The following is a 25,406-nucleotide window of genomic DNA, read 5'->3' on the forward strand; positions in this document are numbered from 1 at the left end:
GTGTGATGTCCCCATCTCTTCTCCTTCCTCGTTCTAACAAACAAACTTGTCATGACTAATTCTGGAACTATTCCTGCCTTTGTCAAAACTTGTTCGCCGGTTAACTTCACTAACCCTGCCAGAATCACCAGTTTAGTTATCCCTGATTATTCTCTGGTTAGGCATTGTTATGTTCGTACAAACCATTTTCTGTGCTACTTCAGGAATAGAACTTAAGCAGCTGCTAGACGGGAACTGTACAACTGGCCCTTACTAGTGTAGCGATCTAGCCAAAAATTTTCTGACAAAATTTCATTTTCCTGGATACACCGAGAAGATAATATGTAATCTTTCTTACCTGTTATTCCTGTTAATCATTTATTTCCACTCTGGTAGTATGAATCTATGGATTTCCCTTGTAATTATAGCAACGCTGATCATACGCAAATCCAAACAAAAACATAATCAGACAGCGATTGGCATTTACCAGTTCGGCTTTACTCCACTCAGCTTGTATAGCCTGGTCCCCTTTTGCCTGCAGGAAAGTTTATTTCGAGATGCGATGAGGATTCCCCTGACAGTGACATCACGTACACTATGCACACATTAAACTTTTTTACCATCGGACCAAAATGCTGATGTCATCGGTCCCTAGGCTTACACACGACTTACTCTAACTTAAACTAACTTACGCTGAGGACAACACATACACCCATGCCCGAGGGAGGATTCGAACCTCCGACGAGGGGAGCCGTGCGAACCGTGCAAGTTGCCTCAGACCGCACGGCTACCCCTGGAGGCTTACGAGTCATTCAGAAATCAACTTACAAAGTGTGTTCAAAAACCAACAGGGATGCGTGTCAAAATCATATGAGTAATCGATACACCAATGTGTGCTGGAAGCTAGGCGCTTTGTAAAACAAGGTTTTTTCTCCTCAAGAATATTAATTTAGCTCGCCCCCACCCTACCTCATAGATCCAGGCCTGCTGCGCATGCGTGAATCTGGCAGCTTGGGCGGGGCAGTAAAATTTTTCCCGGTTGCATCTAGCTGCTTGCTGCGACTGCTTACACAGCCAACAGCCACATTTCTGTAGCCAGAAACAGGAGAAGGTACTACTGATATGCCACTCAACTGAGCATGTGCATGAGCTCGGTCATAACTGCTGAAACGAATCTAATGTAAACAGTTGTGACTTCACGCTCATTGGAGGCAATTTGTTGTTATGAAGCATTGCATATTATTCCTAAAGCCTTTGACACATTTTGCTATTGGCAAACGCTTGTATGAGCACTGTGTTTTGTTGTTGTATAAGGCATATTTTCTTTGCAATTTATGTTTTTTTCCCCCTCATTCATGTTTTATTGTTGGAGTATTATTCTGCAGTAGCGGGATACAGTAATATCCTTTGTTAGAGTATCAATTCTTACCAGTCAAAATTACAAAAATTTAACTGGAAACTGAAACGAAAAATTCCCAGGATTCTAAAATATTCCCAGGTTTTTTCCGGGTTTTCTTCCAGATCTCCCTGTTGTCCCGGGTCCAAAATCAACATGCAATAACCACTCACATGCAGCAAATGGCTGCACTAGCAGTGCACGGCATATGAAGTGCATTGGGGGGGGACACAGAAAACAGTGCAGTCATCGTTGTAATGAGGAAATGGAGCAATTTATCTGATGTCCAAAAGGTCATAAGTATTGGCTTTTGGGCCAAGGGTGGATGCATTTCCGAAATGGCTAAGGCTGTAAATTGTTCGTGTGATACCATGGTTAAAGTATAATGTGCATGGCAAAATGTTATTTTGTGGAATCACACTTTTCTGGAGTCAATGACAACTAACTGCAAATGTGAAATTTTCAATGGTAGCAATATAACAGAAATGTTGGAAAACCACTTGGAACCAATCAAAAAATCCAGTGGTTTTGTACCCTTATTTGGTTAACTGACATTATACAGTAATCCTTTGTGAGCTCTACAAAGATAATTTTGCTATCAAATGCATAAAAAGACTCTCATTCTAAGCTATCGGTATATCTTTTTCCATAATTCTCTTTTTGGGATAACTTCTCTCAGTTACAAACCAGAGAACCTCAAATGAACCTTCAATACGCAGTAAACTGCGCACTGTGGTTTCTCCCTATGAGCAGACTAACAGCGTTAAGTACTTCAGCCATATTTCAAACACAAATGAGAATTATTGCCTGTATGTACTTCGGCATGCACACACAGAACAACAGTACACTTTATTTCTCAGACGAGATCGTGACACCCCCCCCCCCCCCCCCCCCCACCGCATCCCAGCAACTGTATGTACATTAGTTTTCTTTGTTTTTATTATTTTCACCAAGGAAGCCTATTATCCACCTAACACATAATTTCTTATAACTAACAAATTTCTCTTATGTTCTCTTGTTCAAAGGTAGCCACTGCGCCCACCAACAGTCTTATCTCCAATTCATGAAGTCTAGTTAAGACAGAAAATTTTGACACACAACAGTTAAGTGCTGTGTGAGCATAGAATAACCATAAAAAGTGTAATAATATGATTCCAGTAGAAAGCTCAAGTTGTTCTCTATGTGTACAGAGACAAATCATTAAAATACTATGCTTGAAATATACAGTTAATATCACAATGGATATACCCTGTGCCAAGTGAGATATTACTAACTTTTCCCCAAACTAGATACATGTGCTACTACTGAAAAGTGATACTCTGCACCTATGTTAAAATATAACTGGATCATTTGCTGGCTGCAAGCAACTAACACAACTGAGCTACGAAATGGAATGAAAATTAATGACAATGGGGAGCAACCAAAATCATATAACAGTCTAATTTAAAAAACATCCTGCCAAAAAAATCTAGCAAATAAGGATAAAACAAACTTAATATTTCATGTACTCTTCTATTTGTCGTTTTATGAGAAATCCATTCATTAAGATGGAAGACTTTGTACGAAGCAAAATGAAGCAGCCATGAGATGCAACCACTAAGCAAATTTCCCAATACTAGAAATACAAGATGCTGCCAGTATTTAAACTTCCCAAAACTAAGATGAGTATATTTCTTTCTGAACCTGGAAAGTTCATAATACAACTTCAACTTACATTAATCAATCAATAAAAAAATAAAAATCTACTAGAGTTTCACTGACACATCTTACTATTGCAATACACAGCAACTTTCCATTTATTAACTGAATAGAGCAAATGTGTTAACAGTGAATATTATGTCACCACGCAATTCATTTCACATATTGTTTCATTAACAGCTACTGAACTGCATAAATTTATAATGTAACATAAACAGCATAAGAGGTGGTGTAAGAGCACAAAAGAATTAGAGGAATTGTTAATGTTACTGTTACCTGTTCCTTAGCTCTAGTTCGTGTCCTCATTCTACCAGGAGAATCATCTAGCCCTTCTGACTGCACAGGTCTGAACAGATACGGTGTTTCTCCTCTACCACTCCCCTGATTTGCAGGTTGAGCCACATTGCTAACAGGAGGTAGTTCACCATATTTTTTGTTGTATGATCGACACTCTGAACAGAGTAATATCCGATCCTTTCCACCTTGTTGCCAATCTCGAGAATCTGCTAATCAAAATTCTTAACATCAGTAATCTATTCACAACATACAAATACAAACAATTTAAATCAAAAAATGCACTTTATCCACATTGGTAACCATGTTATCAAATTATTTTCCTTCAAAAAGGCTGAAATCATTCACTGTATATTTTCCGGTACATCTTTAAGTCTTAGAAACTTTTTATGAAACTGATGTAAGAACTGTGGTCCACTGGGAGCACACAGCCCATATAAGGCAGGGATCCAGATTTGAATCATGATCCACAACACAGTTTTAACTGGATGTACACAGTCAACATAGCAAATAATCTGTACATAGTGAAAGAATTACTTCTCTAATGTATGAATACTTGACAAGATATAAGTATAGGCAGTACCAAACACATCCTAATCATAAGACCTCAAAAGGTGAAAAACAAAAAGTGTGCATACAAAGTTCACTGAATGGCCTAATATCATAACAGTAACATGTGGGGGGGGGGGGGGGGGGGGGGGGTGGAATAATATATAAGCATGTGGATGGCCATTAATAGAGACTTCGAGAAGCTCTGAACTCACTAAACTTACACAAATCTATCTGCTACAATTAATCAAACATACTACGGATGACTCATGTCACTGTGCAATAGAGCAACGCATAAACAAAAACTTGTCATAAAAAACTGAGAGAGTTGTGGAGGCATATGAGATGTTGCTGCAAGTTTACAATACAGAAACCATGAATAGAATATCTGTTTACATCTGGTACAAGAGCTTTCATGGAAAAGAAACTGTTGTTGATGTGCCATGTTTGTAAATGACACAAAACACTAAGGAAATGTGACAGATGCTGACACAAAACTGGAAACTGTCTCTGAGAATGATATTGGAGGAATTACTAATTAGAGCAGACAATATTGGCACTTAAATGCATACAAATTTGAATAAGTTGGATACCTGTCCCTGATTTGTGCTGTACAAAGTGACTGGCAAGCATAAAGAAACTCAGATTGAAAATTCTGAAGAATTCATTGCCTCATATGACTGAAATCCATACTTTCTGAAAATCATAATCACAGGAGATGTCCCTGTGCTACAAGACTGAGCAATAGTCCAAGCAACAATCAATGCAATAATGTTTATTGGCATCATCATATACTAAAATGAACTGGGGACCCCATTCATAACAATTTCAAATGTCAATCATCTTCATCTTCATTGACAACAATGGCACAGTTCACGTATAATTAGCACCTGAAGGTGAAACTGTAAATGATTAATTATGTAAAAAAAAATTTGCAGCAGCTGTGACATAGCCAGCATGCTCAAATATAGTCGTACAGCATTGCAAATTGGGGTCTCAAGATTCAGTCACAAACTGTAACCAATGAGTGTAGCAGCTAAGTGCCATAAAACTCTTCTCAAATATCCAGCACACTCCTTAGATTTAACTCCTGCAGGCTCCATTTTGTTCCCAAACTTCAATGGAATCCTGAAGGGCACATCAGACACTGGCACTAGCCTACTCCTAATAATGTCTTTTTACCCATAACTTCTTCTTCTTGGAGGGGAAGATCTACAAACAAATAATTTATGGCATGGTCATAGGCACTCACATGGCACACTATATACACTCCTGGAAATTGAAATAAGAACACCGTGAATTCATTGTCCCAGGAAGGGGAAACTTTATTGACACATTCCTGGGGTCAGATACATCACATGATCACACTGACAGAACCACAGGCACATAGACACAGGCAACAGAGCATGCACAATGTCGGCACTAGTACAGTGTATATCCACCTTTCGCAGCAATGCAGGCTGCTATTCTCCCATGGAGATGATCGTAGAGATGCTGGATGTAGTCCTGTGGAACGGCTTGCCATGCCATTTCCACCTGGCGCCTCAGTTGGACCAGCGTTCGTGCTGGACGTGCAGACCGCGTGAGACGACGCTTCATCCAGTCCCAAACATGCTCAATGGGGGACAGATCCGGAGATCTTGCTGGACAGGGTAGTTGACTTAAACCTTCTAGAGCACGTTGGGTGGCACGGGATGCATGCGGACGTGCATTGTCCTGTTGGAACAGCAAGTTCCCTTGCCGGTCTAGGAATGGTAGAACGATGGGTTCGATGACGGTTTGGATGTACCGTGCACTATTCAGTGTCCCCTCGACGATCACCAGTGGCGTACGGCCAGTGTAGGAGATCGCTCCCCACACCATGATGCCAGGTGTTGGCCCTGTGTGCCTCGGTCGTATGCAGCCCTGATTGTGGCGCTCACCTGCACGGCGCCAAACACGCATACGACCATCATTGGCACCAAGGCAGAAGCGACTCTCATCGCTGAAGACGACACGTCTCCATTCGTCCCTCCATTCACGCCTGTCGCGACACCACTGGAGGCGGGCTGCACGATGTTGGGGCGTGAGCGGAAGACGGCCTAACGGTGTGCGGGACCGTAGCCCAGCTTCATGGAGACGGTTGCGAATGGCCCTCGCCGATACCCCAGGAGCAACAGTGTCCCTAATTTGCTGGGAAGTGGCGGTGCGGTCCCCTACGGCACTGCGTAGGATCCTACGGTCTTGGCGTGCATCCGTGCGTCGCTGCGGTCCGGTCCCAGGTCGACGGGCACGTGCACCTTCCGCCGACCACTGGCGGCAACATCGATGTACTGTGGAGACCTCACGCCCCACGTGTTGAGCAATTCGGCGGTATGTCCACCCGGTCTCCCGCATGCCCACTATACGCCCTCGCTCAAAGTCCGTCAACTGCACATACGGTTCACGTCCACGCTGTCGCGGCATGCTACCAGTGTTAAAGACTGCGATGGAGCTCCGTATGCCACGGCAAACTGGCTGACACTGACGGCGGCGGTGCACAAATGCTGCGCAGCTAGCGCCATTCGACGGCCAACACCGCGGTTCCTGGTGTGTCCGCTGTGCCGTGCGTGTGATCATTGCTTGTACAGCCCTCTCGCAGTGTTCGGAGCAAGTATGGTGGGTCTGACACACCGGTGTCAATGTGTTCTTTTTTCCATTTCCAGGAGTGTATATGGATCATCTGGAGGAAGCTATCATAGTCATCCAGGATCCCAAACTCTTTATTTTGTTTCGTGTCACTGATGATAGTCTCATGAGTTAGACCCAGGCTAAGACACTCTCTCCTCATTCCTCCACAGTCTCAATATTTTCTCTCCCAAATGCTATAAAAAGTACTCATCCACCCAGCGTGCTATCTTCCTGTTGACGTCAACCTCTCCAATGGCTCCATAAAAACTTCTGTACATAGCATGCCCATGAACCAGCAACAGTGCCTCTAATTTTGATAGCCCTAATCCCTCTCACACTACAATTTCTTCCCAGTACAGTCTGGTAAACGATAGACAATGCACTTGCAGTGAAAGGTAATCCCCTGCCCAGTATGCTCAAGTTTTACAAATGCCTTCGCAGGTAGACACTATCCCCCAAACCCAGTATGCAAACCGTCTCCCATGACACATCCACCTATGCCTCTAATCCTCCCACTCATCTGGGCTTCGATGCCCAGAAAGGAGAAACATCCTACACACAATCTTTTTCCATCTCTTACAAAGTGATATTCCATACCCAGACCTCATCTACAAAAATCCTGTCCTTTCTTATGCCACACCCATTCTCCACCCCTTGTTACATGGTTCTTATCCCTGTGGAAGACCCACATGCAAGACTTGCCTTATGCACCTACCAACCACATTGTACTCGTATTTCAGTCCCTTCACAAGCATATCCTATTCTACTAGTGGCAGGTCTACTTATTGTACCATATATCAGCTCTGCCATAACTTTTGCACACCTTACACAGTCTCTCCCTTCCTCTGGTCTATCTGCCCCTCACATCATACCCCTCCGCATCATTGTGTGACACACACAACTCTCCCTTCTTGGGTTAAAGCTATTTCACCCGAGCTACCCTTCCCTGCAACCCTCCCTCCCTCCCTCCCTGTACCAATCTCCTTTCTCCCCTAGCACATTCCACCCAATACACCACCTCATTTCAGTCAATCTGCAGTGCCAGTACAATGTAATCATCTGAGATCGTGTGTGTGTGCATTCCACGTGGGAAAAATATATCTAAAAACAAAGATGCTGTAACTTACCAAACGAAAGTGTTGGTATGTTGATAGGAGACAACAAAAAACACACACACAAATTTCAAGCTTTCGCAACCCACGGTTGCTTCATCAGGAAAGAGGGAAGGAGAGGGAAAGACGAAAGGATGTGGGTTTTAAGGGAGAGGGTAAGGAGTCATTCCAATTCCGGGAGCGGAAAGACTTACCTTAGGGGGAAAAGGGACAGGTATACATTCGCGCGCGCGCACGCACGCACGCGCACACACACACACACACACACACACACACACACACACACACACACACACACCCATCGGCACATATACAGTCTGTATACATGTCTGTATATGTGCCGATGGACGTACGTGTGTGTGTGTGTGTGTGTGTGTGTGTGTGTGTGTGTGCACGCGAGTGTATACCTGTCCCTTTTCCCCCTAAGGCATGTCTTTCCGCTCCCGGGATTGGAATGACTCCTTACCCTCTCCCTTAAAACCCACATCCTTTCGTCTTTCCCTCTCCTTCCCTCTTTCCTGATGAAGCAACTGTGGGTTGCGAAAGCTTGAAGTTTGTGTGTGTTTTTTTTTTATTGTCTCCTATCAACATACCAACGCTTTCGTTTGCTAAGTTACAGCATCTTTGTGTGTGTGTTTCCAGTCATTAGGTCTGAAGGACCCAAAAGCTTAGCAATGCTTTCAGCCTTGTTTATGTGCCTACAAACAACTCTACAGTGAGCTGTCATTATTACACCTTCTAAAGCGGCCCATTAGCAATAGATGTTCCCTTCTATAAGTGGTGATTGTCCTTTCTCGTGGTTATGGGTGGAAATTAGTTTTATTTGTTTTATAAATATATCCATACACAAATGAAGACACACAAAATTTTGATAATAATCTGAAAACAAAGTTCCCCATACAAAATACCAATTACACCTAGCATGATGTGATTGACTTGATGTCATTCTGGCTTTGACATCAAAATAAATTACAGTGAAATCCGGCTTTTACACTTTTCACGGGACTTCAAAAAAATGGTGTAAAATGCAGGAAAATGTAAAATGTGGGAAATAGTTTTAAGCTGTGAAAGTTACATATAGGATACACCTTGCATTTTCGCACTTTATGTATAGGCATCAAGATACCACCCTGGGCATGTTCATTATCTAATAAAAGTTTATTTTCTAATAAAAACCACTGCTGTAATTGAAACTGATATTTGTCTGGGAAGTAGAAACCTCCGACTAAATTTCATATGTCATAATCGATGTTTTTGGCAAGCCTGCAGCTGTCATTTATTATTTAAATAATGAAATACTGCACCAGTTATGTATTTTTTCATGCTTAGCTCAACACGCTTCGAGAATTTTTTCTTGTTGTCAAGTACAAATATTTACATAAGTATTTTGTGTGACGTTTGCATCTGTGTTGTTCTACGCCTCATGCACTGTATTTGTCTTTTTGAGGTTATCGGATCCTCTGTTTCCTCAGTTACGTAGATAACCCCCCCCCCCCCACACACACACAAACTATCACTTACATTGTTTGTTTGTGTAACATCACAAAAAATACATATGTAAATACTGCACCTGACAACAAGAATAAATTCTCGAAACGCATTTTGCCCAGCATAAAAAAATACGTGTTTGGTGCTGTGTTTAAACCAAAACCAGCTGAGCAACGCAAAGTGAGTGAAGGTTTCAACTATCACTACAAGTGGCCAAGAAACGAAACACACTAAGTATGATTCAACAAAGGTGTGATGACGATCACAACAATCATGAAATTGCACATGCACAGTTGAAACAGTTTGGAAATGGTTGTGGTTGGTCTGATACCTTCATTTGAACAAACCTTGGCCACCCAGAAGCGGTACTGGGAAATCGGTTTACGAAATCCAGTTTTAAGAGAACCATGTAAACAGTGTGCTAGTTATTCCCATCAGCCATCACGCCCGACATGCCAAGTAGAGCTTGGCAGCGGCACGAGATACGGGATGAATTGTTCCAACTTTTACACATATACCGCTCCAAATCTGCTGAGCAGAGCGCCCTGGTGCCAAGAAACTTAACCATGTAATGTCTGTAACCACTACTTGGTGGCAACATCATTCCAGCATCATTTTATGTCAGTTTTTTTCTCCACTAACATTTTTTTATAAAGCATAAATCATGGGAAAATTATAAATATGCTGACGCAAAATGAGGTGTGGATTAACATTGTGGACATACAAAATTTGACGGAAGCAATAAAAAATGTTATAAACTGCGAGAAAATGTTAATTCCAGGAATGTAAAACCGAGCTTACACTGTGTGTACTGAAGCTCTCCAAGACTGTAGATGAATGCAAAATCCATTGCACACATTTGCGCATTCGAGTGTGTTCTGACACACTGTTTGACAGCTTGAATACTTATTTGCCTAATTGTCAATAGTTTCAAATACCACAATATTTTGAACTGGATTCAAGGTTGGTAAATAAGTGGAGCAGCAGATATGAGAGACTAGTTGGTACGTGTTGGGTGTACTCAAAATCACCATTTTAGATATCTGTAACATCTTTGTATTGTGAACTGTGGAGATATTAGTTAAGGAACGAGAGTGAGTTCTTGAAAAGTAAAATATATTAATGTTGGGTCACAGCACCCCTCAGCTGTATGGTACAAGACAATGTTCTCAGAATGCCATTCAACAGAGAAACTTGAGAAACATTGCAGTGACTCTGCACCTTCGGTTAGAACAGTTTATAAGTGGTTTCAAAATTTTCGGAGTGGCCATATGGGCACAAGTGATGCTGAACGTTCTAGACCCCCTGTGGAGGTTACGGCTCCAGAAATCATTGATAAAATCCATAATATGGTGATGGATGACAGAAGAGTTAAGGTGCGTGAGATTGCTAGTGCTGTGGGCCTCTCGAATGAACGGGTATATAATATTTGCATAAACATTTGGACATGAGAAAGCTACCCTCAAGATGGGTTGCGCGATTGCTCACGCTTGACCAAAAACTGAATTGTATGAAGTGTTGCAAGGATGGTTTGCAGCTGTTCAGGAAGAATCCGCAGGACTTTTAAGTGTCGTTTCGTCACTGTGGATGAAACGTGGATACATTACTATACTCCTGAGACCAAACAACAATCTAAACAATGGTTTACGAAGGGAGAATCTACACCAAAAAAGGTGAAGACCATTCCTTTGGCCAGAACTGTTATGGCGACTGTCTTTTGGGATTCGCAAGGGATAATCCTCATCGACTATCCAGAAAAGGGTAAAAATAATACAGGTGAATATTATTCATTGTTATTGGACCGTTTGAAAACTGAGCTGCAAGAAAAATTCCAGTGATTGGACCGCAAAAAAGTCCTTTTCCATCACGACAATGCACCAGCACACACCTCAGCAGTTGTGGTCGCAAAATTAATGGAAATAGGATTCCAACTCATTTCACATCCCCCCCTATTCTCCAGACTTGGCTCACTCGGACTACTATTTGTTCCGCAATTGAAAGAAATGGCTGGTGGGAAAAAGATTTTATTCAAACAAGGAGGTGATTGCAGCAACTAATAGCTATTTTGCAGACTTGGACAATTCCTATTATTTGGAAGGGATCAACAAATTAGAACAGCGTTGGATGAAGTGTTTAAGTCTAAAAGGAAACTATGTCGAAAAATGAAAATGGTTTACCCCAGGTAGTTTTTATTTTTGCATGGACTTTCAAAATGCCCCTCATATGTATTGGCTGACTAGTTTTGGACCTTAGTCATTTTCACAAGCTACCCGTTACAGAGAACAAAATTTTGTGAGTGGATGTGTCAAATATGGTTAATAAATGTATAAGTAATAATATGGTCCAGATGGTAACTACTTAAGTATTTTGTAATTGGGATATACTTGATGTGGACAGTTATATTATGTCATCACACTCTTAGATATAGTTCAGATCTGTATTACAACATGTTGCAGTTGTGGAAATAACATATCATAGTATGTCAGTGTGGCACACAATGAACTCCAACGGGAACAAATTCTCCATTATATATGACATGTTTTTGTCATGCTTATCAGATCATACTGCATAATGAAGGTAACACAATTAAGAAAAATATATCTTATGCGCATACATTAACACGCTACAGTAAGGTACAATTACGGCTGTGACATATTTTAACATGGATCTGAGCCACGTCTAAAGTGTGTTGACATTACTAGAACTGTACACACCAAGTATCTCCCGAATACAAAATACTTAAGTAGTTACTGTGTGGACCATATTATTACTGATTCCTTTGTTATCCACATGTGACACACCCACTCATAAAATTTTGTTCTGTAATAGATGGCTTTTAAAAATCTGCAAAGCCCAAAACTAGTCAGCCAATAAATTAATAGCAGCTTTGGTATGAAAAATTAAAAAGTCTTTTCTTCAATAATTAAATTGTTTAGAAGAATGATTTATTTTACTTCTTGTTTGATCACCTACTTTGTGGAGTCCATTCTCCCAAACAATTTTTCATATTAGTGATGTAGCATTTGATTTTTTTTCTATTGTCCCCCTTATTTATTTAAAATTACTATTGTCTTTTACATATTTTTCAGTTTCAGCCTGTGGGCTCCCACAGAGAGAATCCTATTCATACCTTACAAAACCAGTTCTGAACTTTCTAGCTGAAAATATAGTCTTCTGATGGTAATACATGGTGATAGCAGGCTACCTCCACCTTGAATTTAAATTGTTTTATTGCCTTGTTGTGTGCTTTACTTATATTCAAACATGTATTATAAAGTGGGAATGGAGCCATTGGCCTTTACATACGGGCCTGGGCATGTATATGGACATAAGCTGACAGAAGTAATCTTGTTTGTGTATGGTCCATAATAGCTGTCAGTGTAATGAAGTCAAGAGGGTTGGAGGTAAGATATGGTGTAGTGAAAGGATAGGACACAACTTCTCACTGATGAAAGTATAGGACAACAAACAGAGTCATTGTTTTCAAATCTAGTTAGTGTCAGTTACTATGATCATTAGTTAGTGTCAGTTACTATGATGATCTATGAACTCTCATACCCACCAAATTTTCAAGTGTTATTAAAAAGAAATCACTTTTAAGAATATGTGGAGTGGAGTACCCTCAAAGAAAGCCATACTAACAGCTTCACAAAAATTAGCGCATTTAAAATGGTGAAATTAGTGCAAAAGCTTCACTTAAAAAAAGCATTTTTTTTTCTAGATCATGTTGCAGGTATAAAGAAAATGTGCCGTTAAGACCGATACTAAGTGCCATTGGTGCCCAACTACTCGTTAGCCAAGTTTTTGACTACACTGTTAAAACCACATATGGGCCGTTCGGACTCTTATATAAAGAATTCGACACATTTAATCAGCAGATTGAATGGCATAGTGGTCCAGCCGGAGGACATATTGGTCAGCTTCGATGTGGTATCGCTGTTTACCATGGTTCCACTTAATGATGTATTGGAACAGCTGGATCGAATTTTTCCTGCCGACATTTCAGAACTGTTTAAGTGTTGTTTGACGACCACGTATTTCAAGTGGAATGAACAGTTTTATGAGCAAACGGATGGCGTGGCTATGGGAAGCCCCCTAAGTCCCATAATTGCAAACTTCTTTATGGAGAAATTCGAAGAACAGGCCTTAGGTACTGCCAGCAAAAAACCAAACGTTTGGTTCCGATACGTGGATGACACGTTTGTGCTGTGGAGACATGGTAGGGAGGAACTAAGCCGGTTCCACGAACATCTGAACAGTATAAACATGAGAATTCAGTTTACAATGGAGGAGGAGGTAGACGGCAAATTACATTTCCTCGATGTGCTTGATTTTAGAAACGAAAATGGTAGATTGGGCCACTCAGTATACCGCAAACCCAAGCACACGGACTGTTATTTGCACCGGGATTCGAACCACCAGCCACAACAGAAGTGGGGTGTTATCAAGATGTTAGCGGACAGAGCTAGAAACATTCGTGAACCTGAGTTGCTCGACGCTGAGATGGAACATCTCCACAATGCACTAATGAAGAATGGATATTCGTCCGCCGAAATAAAATGTGCGTTGAGGCAGCCACGCAGAAATCATACTGACGTACAGGCTACTGCAAAATCTAAGGTTTTCCTGCCGTTTGTTAAAAATGTAACGGAAAGAATAGGGAGGATCTTGACGAAGCGGAATATTACCGTAATTTACAAGCCCACCAGGAAGATACAGGAATACCTTAAGCCTGCCAAGGACGCTTGCAAACCATTGGAAAAAGCTGGAGTGTATGGGATCCCATGCAACTGTGGTGATGTTTATGTGAGTACCACTAAAAGAACGGTTTCTAAACGTTTGGAAGAGCACAAGGGAAATTGTAGAAGAGGAGAAACGGAACAATCAGCTGTTGCGGAGCATGCTTTCCAGCCAGGGAACCACAATATTTGCTTCGAGGAGACGCAAGTACTAGCGGCCACAAGCGGATATTACAAAAGGTTCTACAGGGAGGCAATCGAAATCGCTAAACACCCAAATAATTTCAACCGAAAGGAGGAGGGCGTGAAATTAAACGTTATATGGATGCCGGTGTTAAAGATGATGTGTACCACCCGTCCACTACTGGGTGATGGCAACGGCGATCGACGGCGACGAGCAGCGGCCAATTGCACTGGCGTTTTCAAAACACGTGACGTCACGCCGCGGCGTGGGAGCGCGCGGACACGGAATTTAGCGGCAGTCAGTAGCAAGCCAGTGGGTGTGTTGGACCTTCCATCGAGCTACGGACCCCCTTGAAGATGTGCCCCGCAGTCGGAGACGAAACGTTGGGAATCAACACAGAATTCATCAACCGATCACGGCATAACAGCCCAGATAATTATAATGGACACGATATTTCCAACCGTGAAAGTCTACATTTTAGTACCATGGTAAGGAAAGCATATAAGCACAGCAGAGACAAATGGGGAGTCATTCTAGCAGCGATACATGGTGCAAAAGGAAAAATCCATTGACATAAGTGAGTTTGACAAAAGGTAGATTGTTACAACCCAACACCTAGGAATGAGCATCTCAGAAAGGACAAATCTGGTCAGCTGTCTGCATGTTACTGCCATGAGCATCTATAGAAAGTAGTTGAAGGACAGTGAAACCACGACTATGCGACAAGGTGTTGGAAATCCATGCCTCATCACAGAATGTGCACGTTGGAGGTTTGGCCATTCTCTACAGCAGGATAAGCATTGATCTGCGGCAGATCTGACAACAGGGCATAATGCTGGTGAAGCTACATCTGTTTCCAGAGACACCGCTCACTGTGCATTGTTAAATATAGATCTCTGCAACACCAGTCAGTGCACAGCGTTAAACATAGATCCCCACAACAAAAGACCCAAACACACTGCCAATTATGAATGGAGTGGGCATAGGATAGCAACATTGGACTGTGGTTCAATGAAAACGTGTTGCTTGGTCAGTTGAATCAGATTTCTCATTCCAACAGATTGATAGTTATGTCTGGTTACACAGCCATTCAGGCTAACAGCTGCTCAAAACATGCTATGGGGGACATTCACCTGGACTTCCATGGGACCTGTGATAATACTCCAAAGCACCACCATAGCTGCAAACCACATAAACATTACTGCAAACTATCTGCACCCCTTCATGCTGGATGTCTTCTCCCATGGCAATGGCATCTTCCAGAAGGATAACTGTCCATGCCACAAACAGGGCCAGAATTCTGCTCCGGTGGTTTCTGGAGGAACTCACATTGATGTATTGGCCACCAAATTAACCTGATCTGAATCCGACTATCTGATATGAGACACTATCAGGTGCCAGCTACGTGCCCACATATCGTCAGCCTGTAACTTATAGGAATTGTGTGACGTGTGCATAGAGATCTGGTGCCACATACCTCCACAAAGCTACCAAGACTTGTTGATTCAATGCCACACAGAATCACTGCTGTGTTGATCTTCCAGAGTTGGACCAACATTCTATTAAGAAGGTGGTCATAATGTTTTCACCTCATCAGTGTATATGTGGCCTTCATAGCATGATCAAACCCAAAATATCAACAAGATAGCAATCTTTAGATCTAATAACTCCCTCAGGAGTTGTAGTTTCCTGACAAACACCGTATAAGAGGCTCAGTTCACTTGGTCTGTATTTCAGATGTCAGGCTGTGACTGTTGTGCTCATAGGCACTACAGAGATGGTTTATTGTGGCATCGTCAGCATCAAGTTTGGACCATAAAACAATGAAGGAATGTGCTCTTCACAGATGAATCCCATCCCAGCATACAGAATTATTTTTGTTGTACATTCATATGAAGGGAAAGTGTTAGCCAGTTCAGTCACAACAATACTGTGGAGAGCAAATAGTTAACTAGTGGTAAATTCAGGTGTGGGAGACACATTATGTCGAATGGGTATAATTAGCTTCTCACCTTAGTTGGTGGCTGGAGGGGTACTGAGCAATTTTTCAGAGATGTTGTTTGTTCCAACTTTTTCTTCATGAATGATTATGCTTGTCCACAGTGAGATGCTCTGGTGGAGGGATTGCTTGCAAAGTGGATGTATTTGTGACATGCACTGGGCAGTAGTGTCTTAAAATCTGAATCCTATAGAGCATATTTATGATACAGTACCAAGATGGATTGTATTCCACAAGCCACTCTTCCAGTACATTTTGCACTGCTCTTTCTCTGAAATGGGAGTGGCTGTCAATATAGCTCATGAAAGAAATAACAGTGGTTATGGCACAACACTATCAAGCACATGTTGCAGTTGAAGATAACCAATCACCTAGTAAATGTTTTGCTGTTGTGGAAGGGTTTTTCTGTTTTTGTGACCCTTTTATACGTTTAGCTTTCACGCTAGAAATTTTCTAATTACATATTTTGGGCACTTTTATATGTCAAACATCCTATGATTGAACTTAACCCCATTCTGTAGCCCTTTCACCACTTCTTCAGGATATATGTTCTTGTTAGTTGGTTAAAGTATGCTGGACACCAATGTAAATACAAGCTACAAAGAAATCAGAAAATCACGAAGTTTTATTAATTACTTGTGGAGAAACAGTGTTGACAACGGTACGCTGCATTGTCTCTCGAGTCAGAATCTTCTTCTGTGTTCTCTTCATCAGTTGCAGAACTAGCTTCACCTGTAAACAAGTAGGAATTTCAAATATTTCCTTATATGGTGATGTATGTGTAGCACTTATAACAATTATTAGAATGAATAGTCTGCAACGAGAGTTTATGAAAGTAATTTTTAAATCTTATCACACATGTGAAGGAGACAGCTGAAACTTGGAGTAACTTGTGTGTAAAACCAGCACACAAAAATTACACTAAAATATGAAAAATGTATTTAATTGCCATGCTGTATCAATTTTATCAAATGTAAAACATGTCCACCAAGCTGAACATAATTAATTATTTAAATAAATTCATACATAGTACTATCTTTAATTATGACAATTTTGTTCAAATTGCTATGTAAAAATGTATTTTACATTTCAAAATAGTAATACCAGTTTTCACTGCGAAAAAGTGAATAGTATTTGCACAATTTGCAGTCAGAAACACTTATATTGGTTCATTTCCACAGAAACACAGTAAACACCTTTTCTATAGCACACATTGAAAATATCTACAATTTTAACAGGCTAGGCATACAATCAAGTATTTACTTATGATGTTTTTGAATTAACAGTATGTGACACTGGAAAAAGTTATGAAAATGTTTCTAATCCATAACACAATATGTAGTGTGATCACTGTGACTGATTAGACAGTGTCTTACTGATTTTATGATCACAAAATTCCTTCGAAATGGTGGTAAATAAAAGTTGATTTTCAAAATTCAGTAGTGTGAACAACAACTCAACTGCTACATATAGCACTATTAACTGAAGCCTACACAATATCCTTGTGCGTCCCTACTCTACCCCTACACCCAATGCCTTACCTCATGTCTCATTGCCCTGTAATATACCTAGATGCAAAACCTGTCCCATACATCCTCCCATCAACAACTTCTACAGTCCAGTCACAAGCATCACCTATCCCATCAAACCCAGGGCTACCTACAAAAGCGGTCATGTGAACTACAAGATAAACTGCAACCACTATGCTGCATTCTACATGAGCACAACAACCAACAAGCCGTCTGCTTGAATGCCCACCGACAAACTGTGGCCAAGGGACAGCTAGACCACCCAGTTGCTGAGCACCCTGTTGAAAACAATGCTCTTTACTCCAATGAAAGCTTCACCGCCTGTGCCATCTGGATCCTTACTGCAAACACCAGCTTTTCTGAACTGCGCATGTGGGAACTCTCCCTGCAATATATTCTACGTTCCCATAAACCCCTAGGCCTCAATATATCCTACATTCCCGTAAACCCCTAGGCCTCAACCAATGTTAGTCACTGTCCTTCATCCACCTATCCTATTTCCTGTTCCTACTCCAGCACTATGCAGCCTTCTATTTCACCAAGGCACCCACAGCCTCCTTACTTCTCTCCTTTTCTGCTCCCATCCCCCTCCCTCTCTTTTTCCTGCTATCTGTCCCCCTCCCTGCCCCAGCCTCCTCCTTATCCCCACCACCCAGATTGCTTCTCCTGTCATACGAGGCTGTCTGGCCTCAGCAGCCAGAGACTGTGGTCATATATGTGTGAGTTTTGCTTGTGTAAGTGTGTGTGTGTGTGTGTGTGTGTGTGTGTGTGTGTGTGTGTGTGTGTGTGACTTGCTTTCTTTAAAAGTAGGGCTTTTTGCCGAAAGCTCACTTGTTTAACGATCTTTTTGTTGTGCCTGTCTGCGACTCAACATCTCCAGTATATGGTGAGTAGCAATCTATCATTTTCATAATACTGTCATAAGGAGCAGCAGAATAGCTAAAAATACATTTATTACAATATCAAAAGATCAATGAGTGTATTGGTAGTGAACTGCATTTTACATTTTCGTTTCGAAGTCATACTGTATGGGTATCAAACTTCCTTAAACTCCTATACAAATTCTGATCAATTTGTTGTATGCACATGCAGATTCAAATTTTATATCTGAGTTGCAATGTTCGGCTTCTTGTCCATGTGTCTAACCGCTGCCTGGTCAACATCTGCACTATGCAATGAGAGTAATATTAAATAATTCCATTATTTTTTTGTAAAAGTTTATGCATACCCTATCGAAAATTTGTTACAAAGAGGCAAATAATCAGTAGCGACATATTAAAATTATGGCATTTGTATCAATAACAACAGTAATGACAAAATGGCAATAAATAAATTTGTAATTGGAGTTAAATGTGGGGAATTATAGCCCACTTTCCCTTCTCATACCTGTTCCAATACATTTGTTGATATCTATACGGACAATGCCATTGCAATGTGACCAGATCCTCTTAAATGTTGTCAATGGTGATATATGTCAGCAACATATACCTGAAAATAATTTTAATATTTCCCCTAAACACATCTGAAGATAGAAGATACCTAACAAAATATTTATCATAAGGAACAAATCAAGTGAGCAGCAAAAGTCAAACATTAATTACAGCTTACCATCTATGGAGATGGCCTAGTGTATTCTAAGGTACGTTATGTCTGTACGACCTAAGTCCATCTGCCCAAGAAAAAGTTAAGCTATTCCAAGACTTAACACTACAGTTGAGTGAAGATCTAATATGAGGCACATCCAAGATGAGTATGGGTAGTAAGAGGATAGGTGCAAAAACTGTTGTATGACTTAAGCACAGTCTAGAAATGACAGAGTACTTCGTGTAGTTCTGAAATGCCCCAGAAATAAAGGAACAAAAATGCAGCACTCTGCCTAACAGAAAAGAAAAGGTGAATGGTATGCTTCAGTATCAGATGATCCATATAATATGGAAGATTGCAGACATATCATGTATGCAATGGAAGAGCAGTGTAAGAGTGGAAATGCTGATCACAAACTCTGAGGGGAGTGGCAGAATAGAAGAATAGGAGGTGTACAATGATATATGTTTGGGATACACAGTTGAGAAATAAGGTTTCCGACAGAGGCAGTCAGTGTGAATGTTATGGAATTAAGAGAAGTTTCTCTTTTTTTCTCCACAGTCTGGAATAAATGTTCATGTGACTGAGATGGCTGAATTAAAAATCTACATTCTCATTATTGCAAATGGGACACATAATTTCTAATATGACCTTTAGCCTTGCACATAAAGACTATCTATTTGTAACATGTTTGTTGCGCTCTCTCTACTTTCTCCTTTTGTCTCACTTCATTTGGTTCCACAGCATCCTTTTGTAACTTCTTCTTCTTCTTCTTCTTCTTCTATCAGCAATTCTGTAATATAACTTATTTTTAATTTACAAGACTCTTGCTCTAATTAAAAATTGCAGGCCACCAATTTATTTGGTTCATTTCTAATGACTTACGGATTTTTTTTTTCCTACAACCAATTTGATACTTGCTTTGCACACCCACTTCCTTTATTCTGTGGAACTTTGTTTTCTCCATCTCAAAGAATCTGACTTAACTTCTCCTTCAGCATACTCAAGAGAAGGAGATGTGAGCACATTTCAGTGAAATTTTTATTCCAAAAACCTAACTGAAAGAGACTCATAACTTTGCAGTTTAGTCCCTTTAATCTACAAACCAACCAACCCAACTGAATTTTTATTGTATTGCATTACTGTTGCAGGTATTTGCAGAATAAAAGCACTGATTGTTCTACATCTGCAATCATATTCAGCAAACCTCAGAAGGTATTTGACATATGGTTACTTGTTACATCACACAGTAAGGTTTCTTTCATTCCCCAGTTACAAATAATCATACAGATGATACATTACTTGCTACTTTGAGTCGTGGGAGCTACTTGGAGTTCAATTATCTTCATGGTCCCTACAAGAGTAGTATGTAGTGTGCCAAAAATTATTTGTATATTTGACTCTAAAAATTAGCTCTTGGAGCATTTAAGTATGTTCTCACATCCCCAAAAACTGAACCAGCTTGTGATTACCATCACAGCTCTTCTTCGAAAATGTTCAATGTTCCCACTCAGTCTCATCTGGCATGGGCCCCACACACTTCAGCAGCTTTCCTGTGAATGTAGTTCAAGTTTCCACAGATAAATGGAACTTTCCCAGTGACCAATGACTAGAGTTCTGATATTTATATTACATGCTACTGAGCCTACATGGCAATTCCTCAAAGACATTCCCACAGCACAACCAATTCCAACTGATTCATTAACTTATAGTCAGAGGCTGCAGTAACTTTATATTCTGTAGAGGACACGGTTTCAAATTTCGCTAAAATTTGAGATCGTTGGCAGTCTCTGTCCAATGTTAAAATCTTATCAAGATCTGGCTGGATATCTGAGTGATCTAGTTTCCAGCTAATGTTTCCTCCTGGATCACTGTCTGTGGAAAGTTTGAGACTGTGACAAATACCATCAGCCAAGTCATTACCACTTAACATAACGAGCGGTGACCATATGACACTTCAGTGGTGTACATCTATGTTCGACTCTTTACTCAAAACAACATACAGTTTTGCCTATTAAGAAATCCTCAACCTAGTAGCCATTCTCAAATCAACATATATCGATCTGTCAAATCAAACCACCCAACCATCAGTTACTTCATAAAATAAAAACACGCAACATACCATTTTCCTTTGGAGTTTGTGGTGATGGCCTTGATGCACCGACGGCTGCAACATATGAGAGGTAACATAGAAATACAAGAATTATAGATGCCAAAATAATTTCTTCATCATTTCAGAAATTTATTAATACTGACAACTACAAATAATAATAATCAATCCTGTGACAAATTCCAAATTACTGCATGATTCCTAACATACATTCCAGTATTTAATAACAACTTACTTGCAGGAGAGCTAGCATCTGTTTCCTTTGGTTGCCCTCTAGCATTTCTTGTGTTTCGAATTCGCCGAAGAGAACCCTGCCTGCGGTTACGCCGATGCGGTCGGTTGTTATTAGCACCTGGTGTTTTTTTCCACAAATAGTAAAATTCCACCAGTTCAGGCTGCAGAGAAAAAAATTATATTTCACAATGATAGTCTTACTCTCACTGAGATAGTTACAAAATTTATGTAGCTCTTCGTATTAAATGAACTGTGGCAACTGAACTATTATAATGGACAGGAATTTTCACTTACAGTGTCCTTGTGAGGTAGAAGATCCTTCCGGATCCTGAAGAAATTTTTTCCAAACTGGCGTAGCCCTTTTACAAATCTTTTCTGAAAGAAATTTTTTAACAACTTATACTGTGGGAATTATGCTTCAGCATATACAAAAACTGTAATTTTTTAACATCAAATGAATCCAAAATCTGAAAAATCAACATAATTTACAGAGAACAGATTGTCACTTAACTGCAACAACACACAGTGCATACACTTCATCAAAAGATGATCAAATAGCCAATTAAGTTGAATGTTTAATGTTCAATGGCTGAAGAAATATGAAAAGCTTCCTTGGAGGTGTGACATTTTGAATGTTGTGCAGGGATCAAGTGCTGCTATCTTTACTGTACAAATAATCTCAATCATCACTGATGCTGAAATGCAAAAGGTTGTTTACTTTGCTTACTTTCAATTACTATCTGGTATGGTACTATAACATTAGGGCAAATATACGTACTGACAAAGAACATCCTTAGCCCAGAAAATGTCAGTCAGAATCATTTGTGACATCATTTCAAGAGTTTCATGTAGCAGTTGTTCAGATGTCTCAGAATTCTGATGTTACAGTTCCTGTAATATACTGCCTTATGGTATTTCTGGTGAAAAATATGGATTTATTGAAAGGAAACTGAAGCAATCACACTGGGAACACTTGACAAAAAATGATTTTCATTTGGATAACACTTCCTAAATAACCATATAGAAAAGTGTGCACTACTCTGCAGATTCCATTATCAGTTCACTTTCAACAGAACTGAAAAATTTTAGTACTAAGTCCAAGATTTTCAAATTTACGTCAACAGATTTCCTCTGTTATCCTGAAAACCAGTTACTCATAGTATTTTAGAGCTTTCTGCTGGAATGTGTCACTTATTTATATCAACTATAACCAATATTTTGTTTCCACACATTTTTAATTTTGTAACTTACTTACTTTCATATACAGAGTATGTGAATTATATAGTGAAATGTTCTATGACTATGTAGCTGTGGTTTGCACAGTCTGACAGAACCTGACAATTAATAATTAAAACTTTGCAAGTCCTTATACTCAATATGATTTTGATTTTCATCCTTCTTCCCCTCCCTCCCAAACACTAACTTCCCTGAATTGTGTAAGATGATAATTCGCTACGCTAACTCGATTCCCCGCATACTTGCAGCCTCCGTTTTGAAAGGGAAGAAGAAATGAAAAGTTTCTTTGACAACAAGGTCATCAGCGAAAGAGCACAAGGTCAGGTTGGGGAAGGAAATCAACTTTGTCTCTTTCAAGGGAACTGTCTTGACATCTGCCTTAAGTGATTTAGGTGAACCACAAAAGACCTACAGCGACATCACGAAACAGAAATTTGAACCCCATCTTATCATTGCACCATGTCATCCAGTTTTAATTTTGACTAATCTCTGTTCTTCAAATGCCTTCACCTCTTGTCCGATTTCTGCATCTACCTTCCTTCCCATACCATTCCCATCGCTTCTTAAAGTAGCCCCTAGATGGTCAACAATGATATTGTGCAATATTACTGATTTTCTCCCTATACTACTCAATAATGTTGTAAATGATATTGTGCAATAATAATGTGGTTCAGAATGTTGGGCAATAAAAACATCACTGATGTGATAATTACTCTGCTATGCTACAAGCAGAAAAAAAAGTAAGATGAAAAACTGGTTCAACAAGCATCAAAGGTCACTGATGAAAAGTTGTTGAGAGAGTTGAGGTTGAATGAAGAAAAGATTATCATACCTTTTTGTGTTGTTTGACCACCATTTGGTACATTACTGGGAATCGTCTCCCCATACATTGGCATCCCCATACATATGCAATTGTCTCCCCCCCCCCCCCCCCCACCAAATTTCTGCAGACGTCTATATACCCATCATCAAACAATAAAATAATACAATGAGACACACAGTTGTATCAAGCCAGCAGATATCTATTATGCTGTGATACCCTCCCAATGGCAATTTTTTTTGAAAACTTGAAATTTACAAGTGCAGTTTCACCCTACATTATTTGAGACATAGTTACAGAATTGTGTCATGCAATAATACGAGCCACAACGAAATTTTCACGCTGTAGTGGAGTGTGCGCTGATATGAAACTTCCTGGCAGATTAAAACTGTGTGCCGGACCGAGACTCAAACTCGGGACCTTTGCCTTTCGCGAGGCCAGTGCTCTACCAACTGAGCTACTGGTCCAGCACACAGTTTTAATCTGCCAGGAAATTTCATATCAGTGCACACTCCACTGCAGAGTGAAAATTTCATTCTGGAAACATCCCCCAGGCTGTGGCTAAGCCATGTGTCTGCAATATCCTTTCTTCTAGGAGTGCTAGTTCTGCAAGGTATGCAGGAGAGCTTCTGCGAAGTTTGGAAGGTAGGGGACAATGTACTAGCGGAATTAAAGCTGTGAGGACGGGTCATGAGTCGTGCTTGGGTAGCTCAGTTAGTAGAGCACTTGCCCGCGAAAGGCAAAGGTCCCGAGCTCGAGTCTAGGTCTGGCACACAGTTTTAATAATACGTGCCTTAAATGATTATATTTGGGTAAGTAGGGTTTCCACAGAGATAAATATCACAACTTAAATTAATTAATTTTTTAAAAAGAAAACATCTTCCTTTGTGGCTGTCCCCTATATTTTCTGGGCAACAAATCAATGACTCATAAACCTGACCACTTCTGTTTTTGTACTCATCTGACCTAACATCCCACACCGTCAGCAATGATTTATACATTTTGATGCATTCTAATAATAATGGTTCTTTGCCTTGCTTTGAACTCATTTTACACGCAACAAAAAACTTAACCTCACCTCCATGGTCTGAGTGAGACTGTCAAGAATACTGTCAATATTACCCACACATGGCACAATATTTCCACGGAGCACAATATGTTTTCAAAGATTTTGATGTTCTCAATATTATTGGGCAACCACTCAATCTAACTCTCACAAGGTCAATATTATTGCACATCTGGGACATATTGTTCATATTATTGACCATCTAGGGGGCAACTTAAGCCTCAGTTTATACATCTCACTGCACAGGATGAGTCACTAACTATTGCCACCAAGAATAACTCCGAAAGTATGATAGGAGCTGAAAGGTTTGTCAGACAAAAGTTGCGTGGGACAACAGGGGCCATAGTATGACGATGGTTTTTTGTTGCTAGGTGTGGTCGCTTCAGAGACATGAACGTCAACTTTGTTTCTTTAAATGGGATGCTATAGTTTGGTACTTATTTTCTGATAGCAGCTATCAAGCCGAATCCAATGATGTGTAACAGTAAGGTCTTTGAAGGTCAACAAAGGTCAAAAAGGTGGCATGAATGTGCATTTACAGATGTTCAAAATGATGAGCATTGGCATCAACGCAGTGCTGCAATCTTCTCATCATGGATTAAGTGGTATTCCTTATCACATAGGCAGTTATCGAAGTACATGTTCTGACAATTCTCTTTCGCGTATCGTCAGGTGTAGTTAGAACGTCTTTATAAACAATGTCTTTTACGAATCACTAAAAGAAAAAATCCAGAGGCATC

The 25,406-nt window shown here is 40.3% G+C and overlaps 1 protein-coding gene across 1 annotated transcript in view; it reads right to left on the reverse strand.

Moving 5' to 3' along the window:
- The window catches only part of LOC124554853, a 185,715-nt gene that overhangs the window by 136,808 nt on the left and 23,501 nt on the right, over positions 1-25,406 (reverse strand). Inside the window, exons 5-9 of the mRNA XM_047128520.1 lie at positions 21,839-21,919; positions 21,546-21,705; positions 21,323-21,367; positions 16,724-16,819; positions 3,350-3,576 (exon numbers count right to left, since the gene is read on the reverse strand). Of these exons, the coding sequence (XP_046984476.1) occupies positions 3,350-3,576; positions 16,724-16,819; positions 21,323-21,367; positions 21,546-21,705; positions 21,839-21,919 (609 nt within the window). The remainder of the gene's footprint in view (positions 1-3,349; positions 3,577-16,723; positions 16,820-21,322; positions 21,368-21,545; positions 21,706-21,838; positions 21,920-25,406) is intronic.

The sequence above is a fragment of the Schistocerca americana genome, chromosome X, assembly GCF_021461395.2.
Source record: "Schistocerca americana isolate TAMUIC-IGC-003095 chromosome X, iqSchAmer2.1, whole genome shotgun sequence".
In the NCBI taxonomy this organism is placed as follows: Eukaryota; Metazoa; Arthropoda; class Insecta; order Orthoptera; family Acrididae; genus Schistocerca; species Schistocerca americana.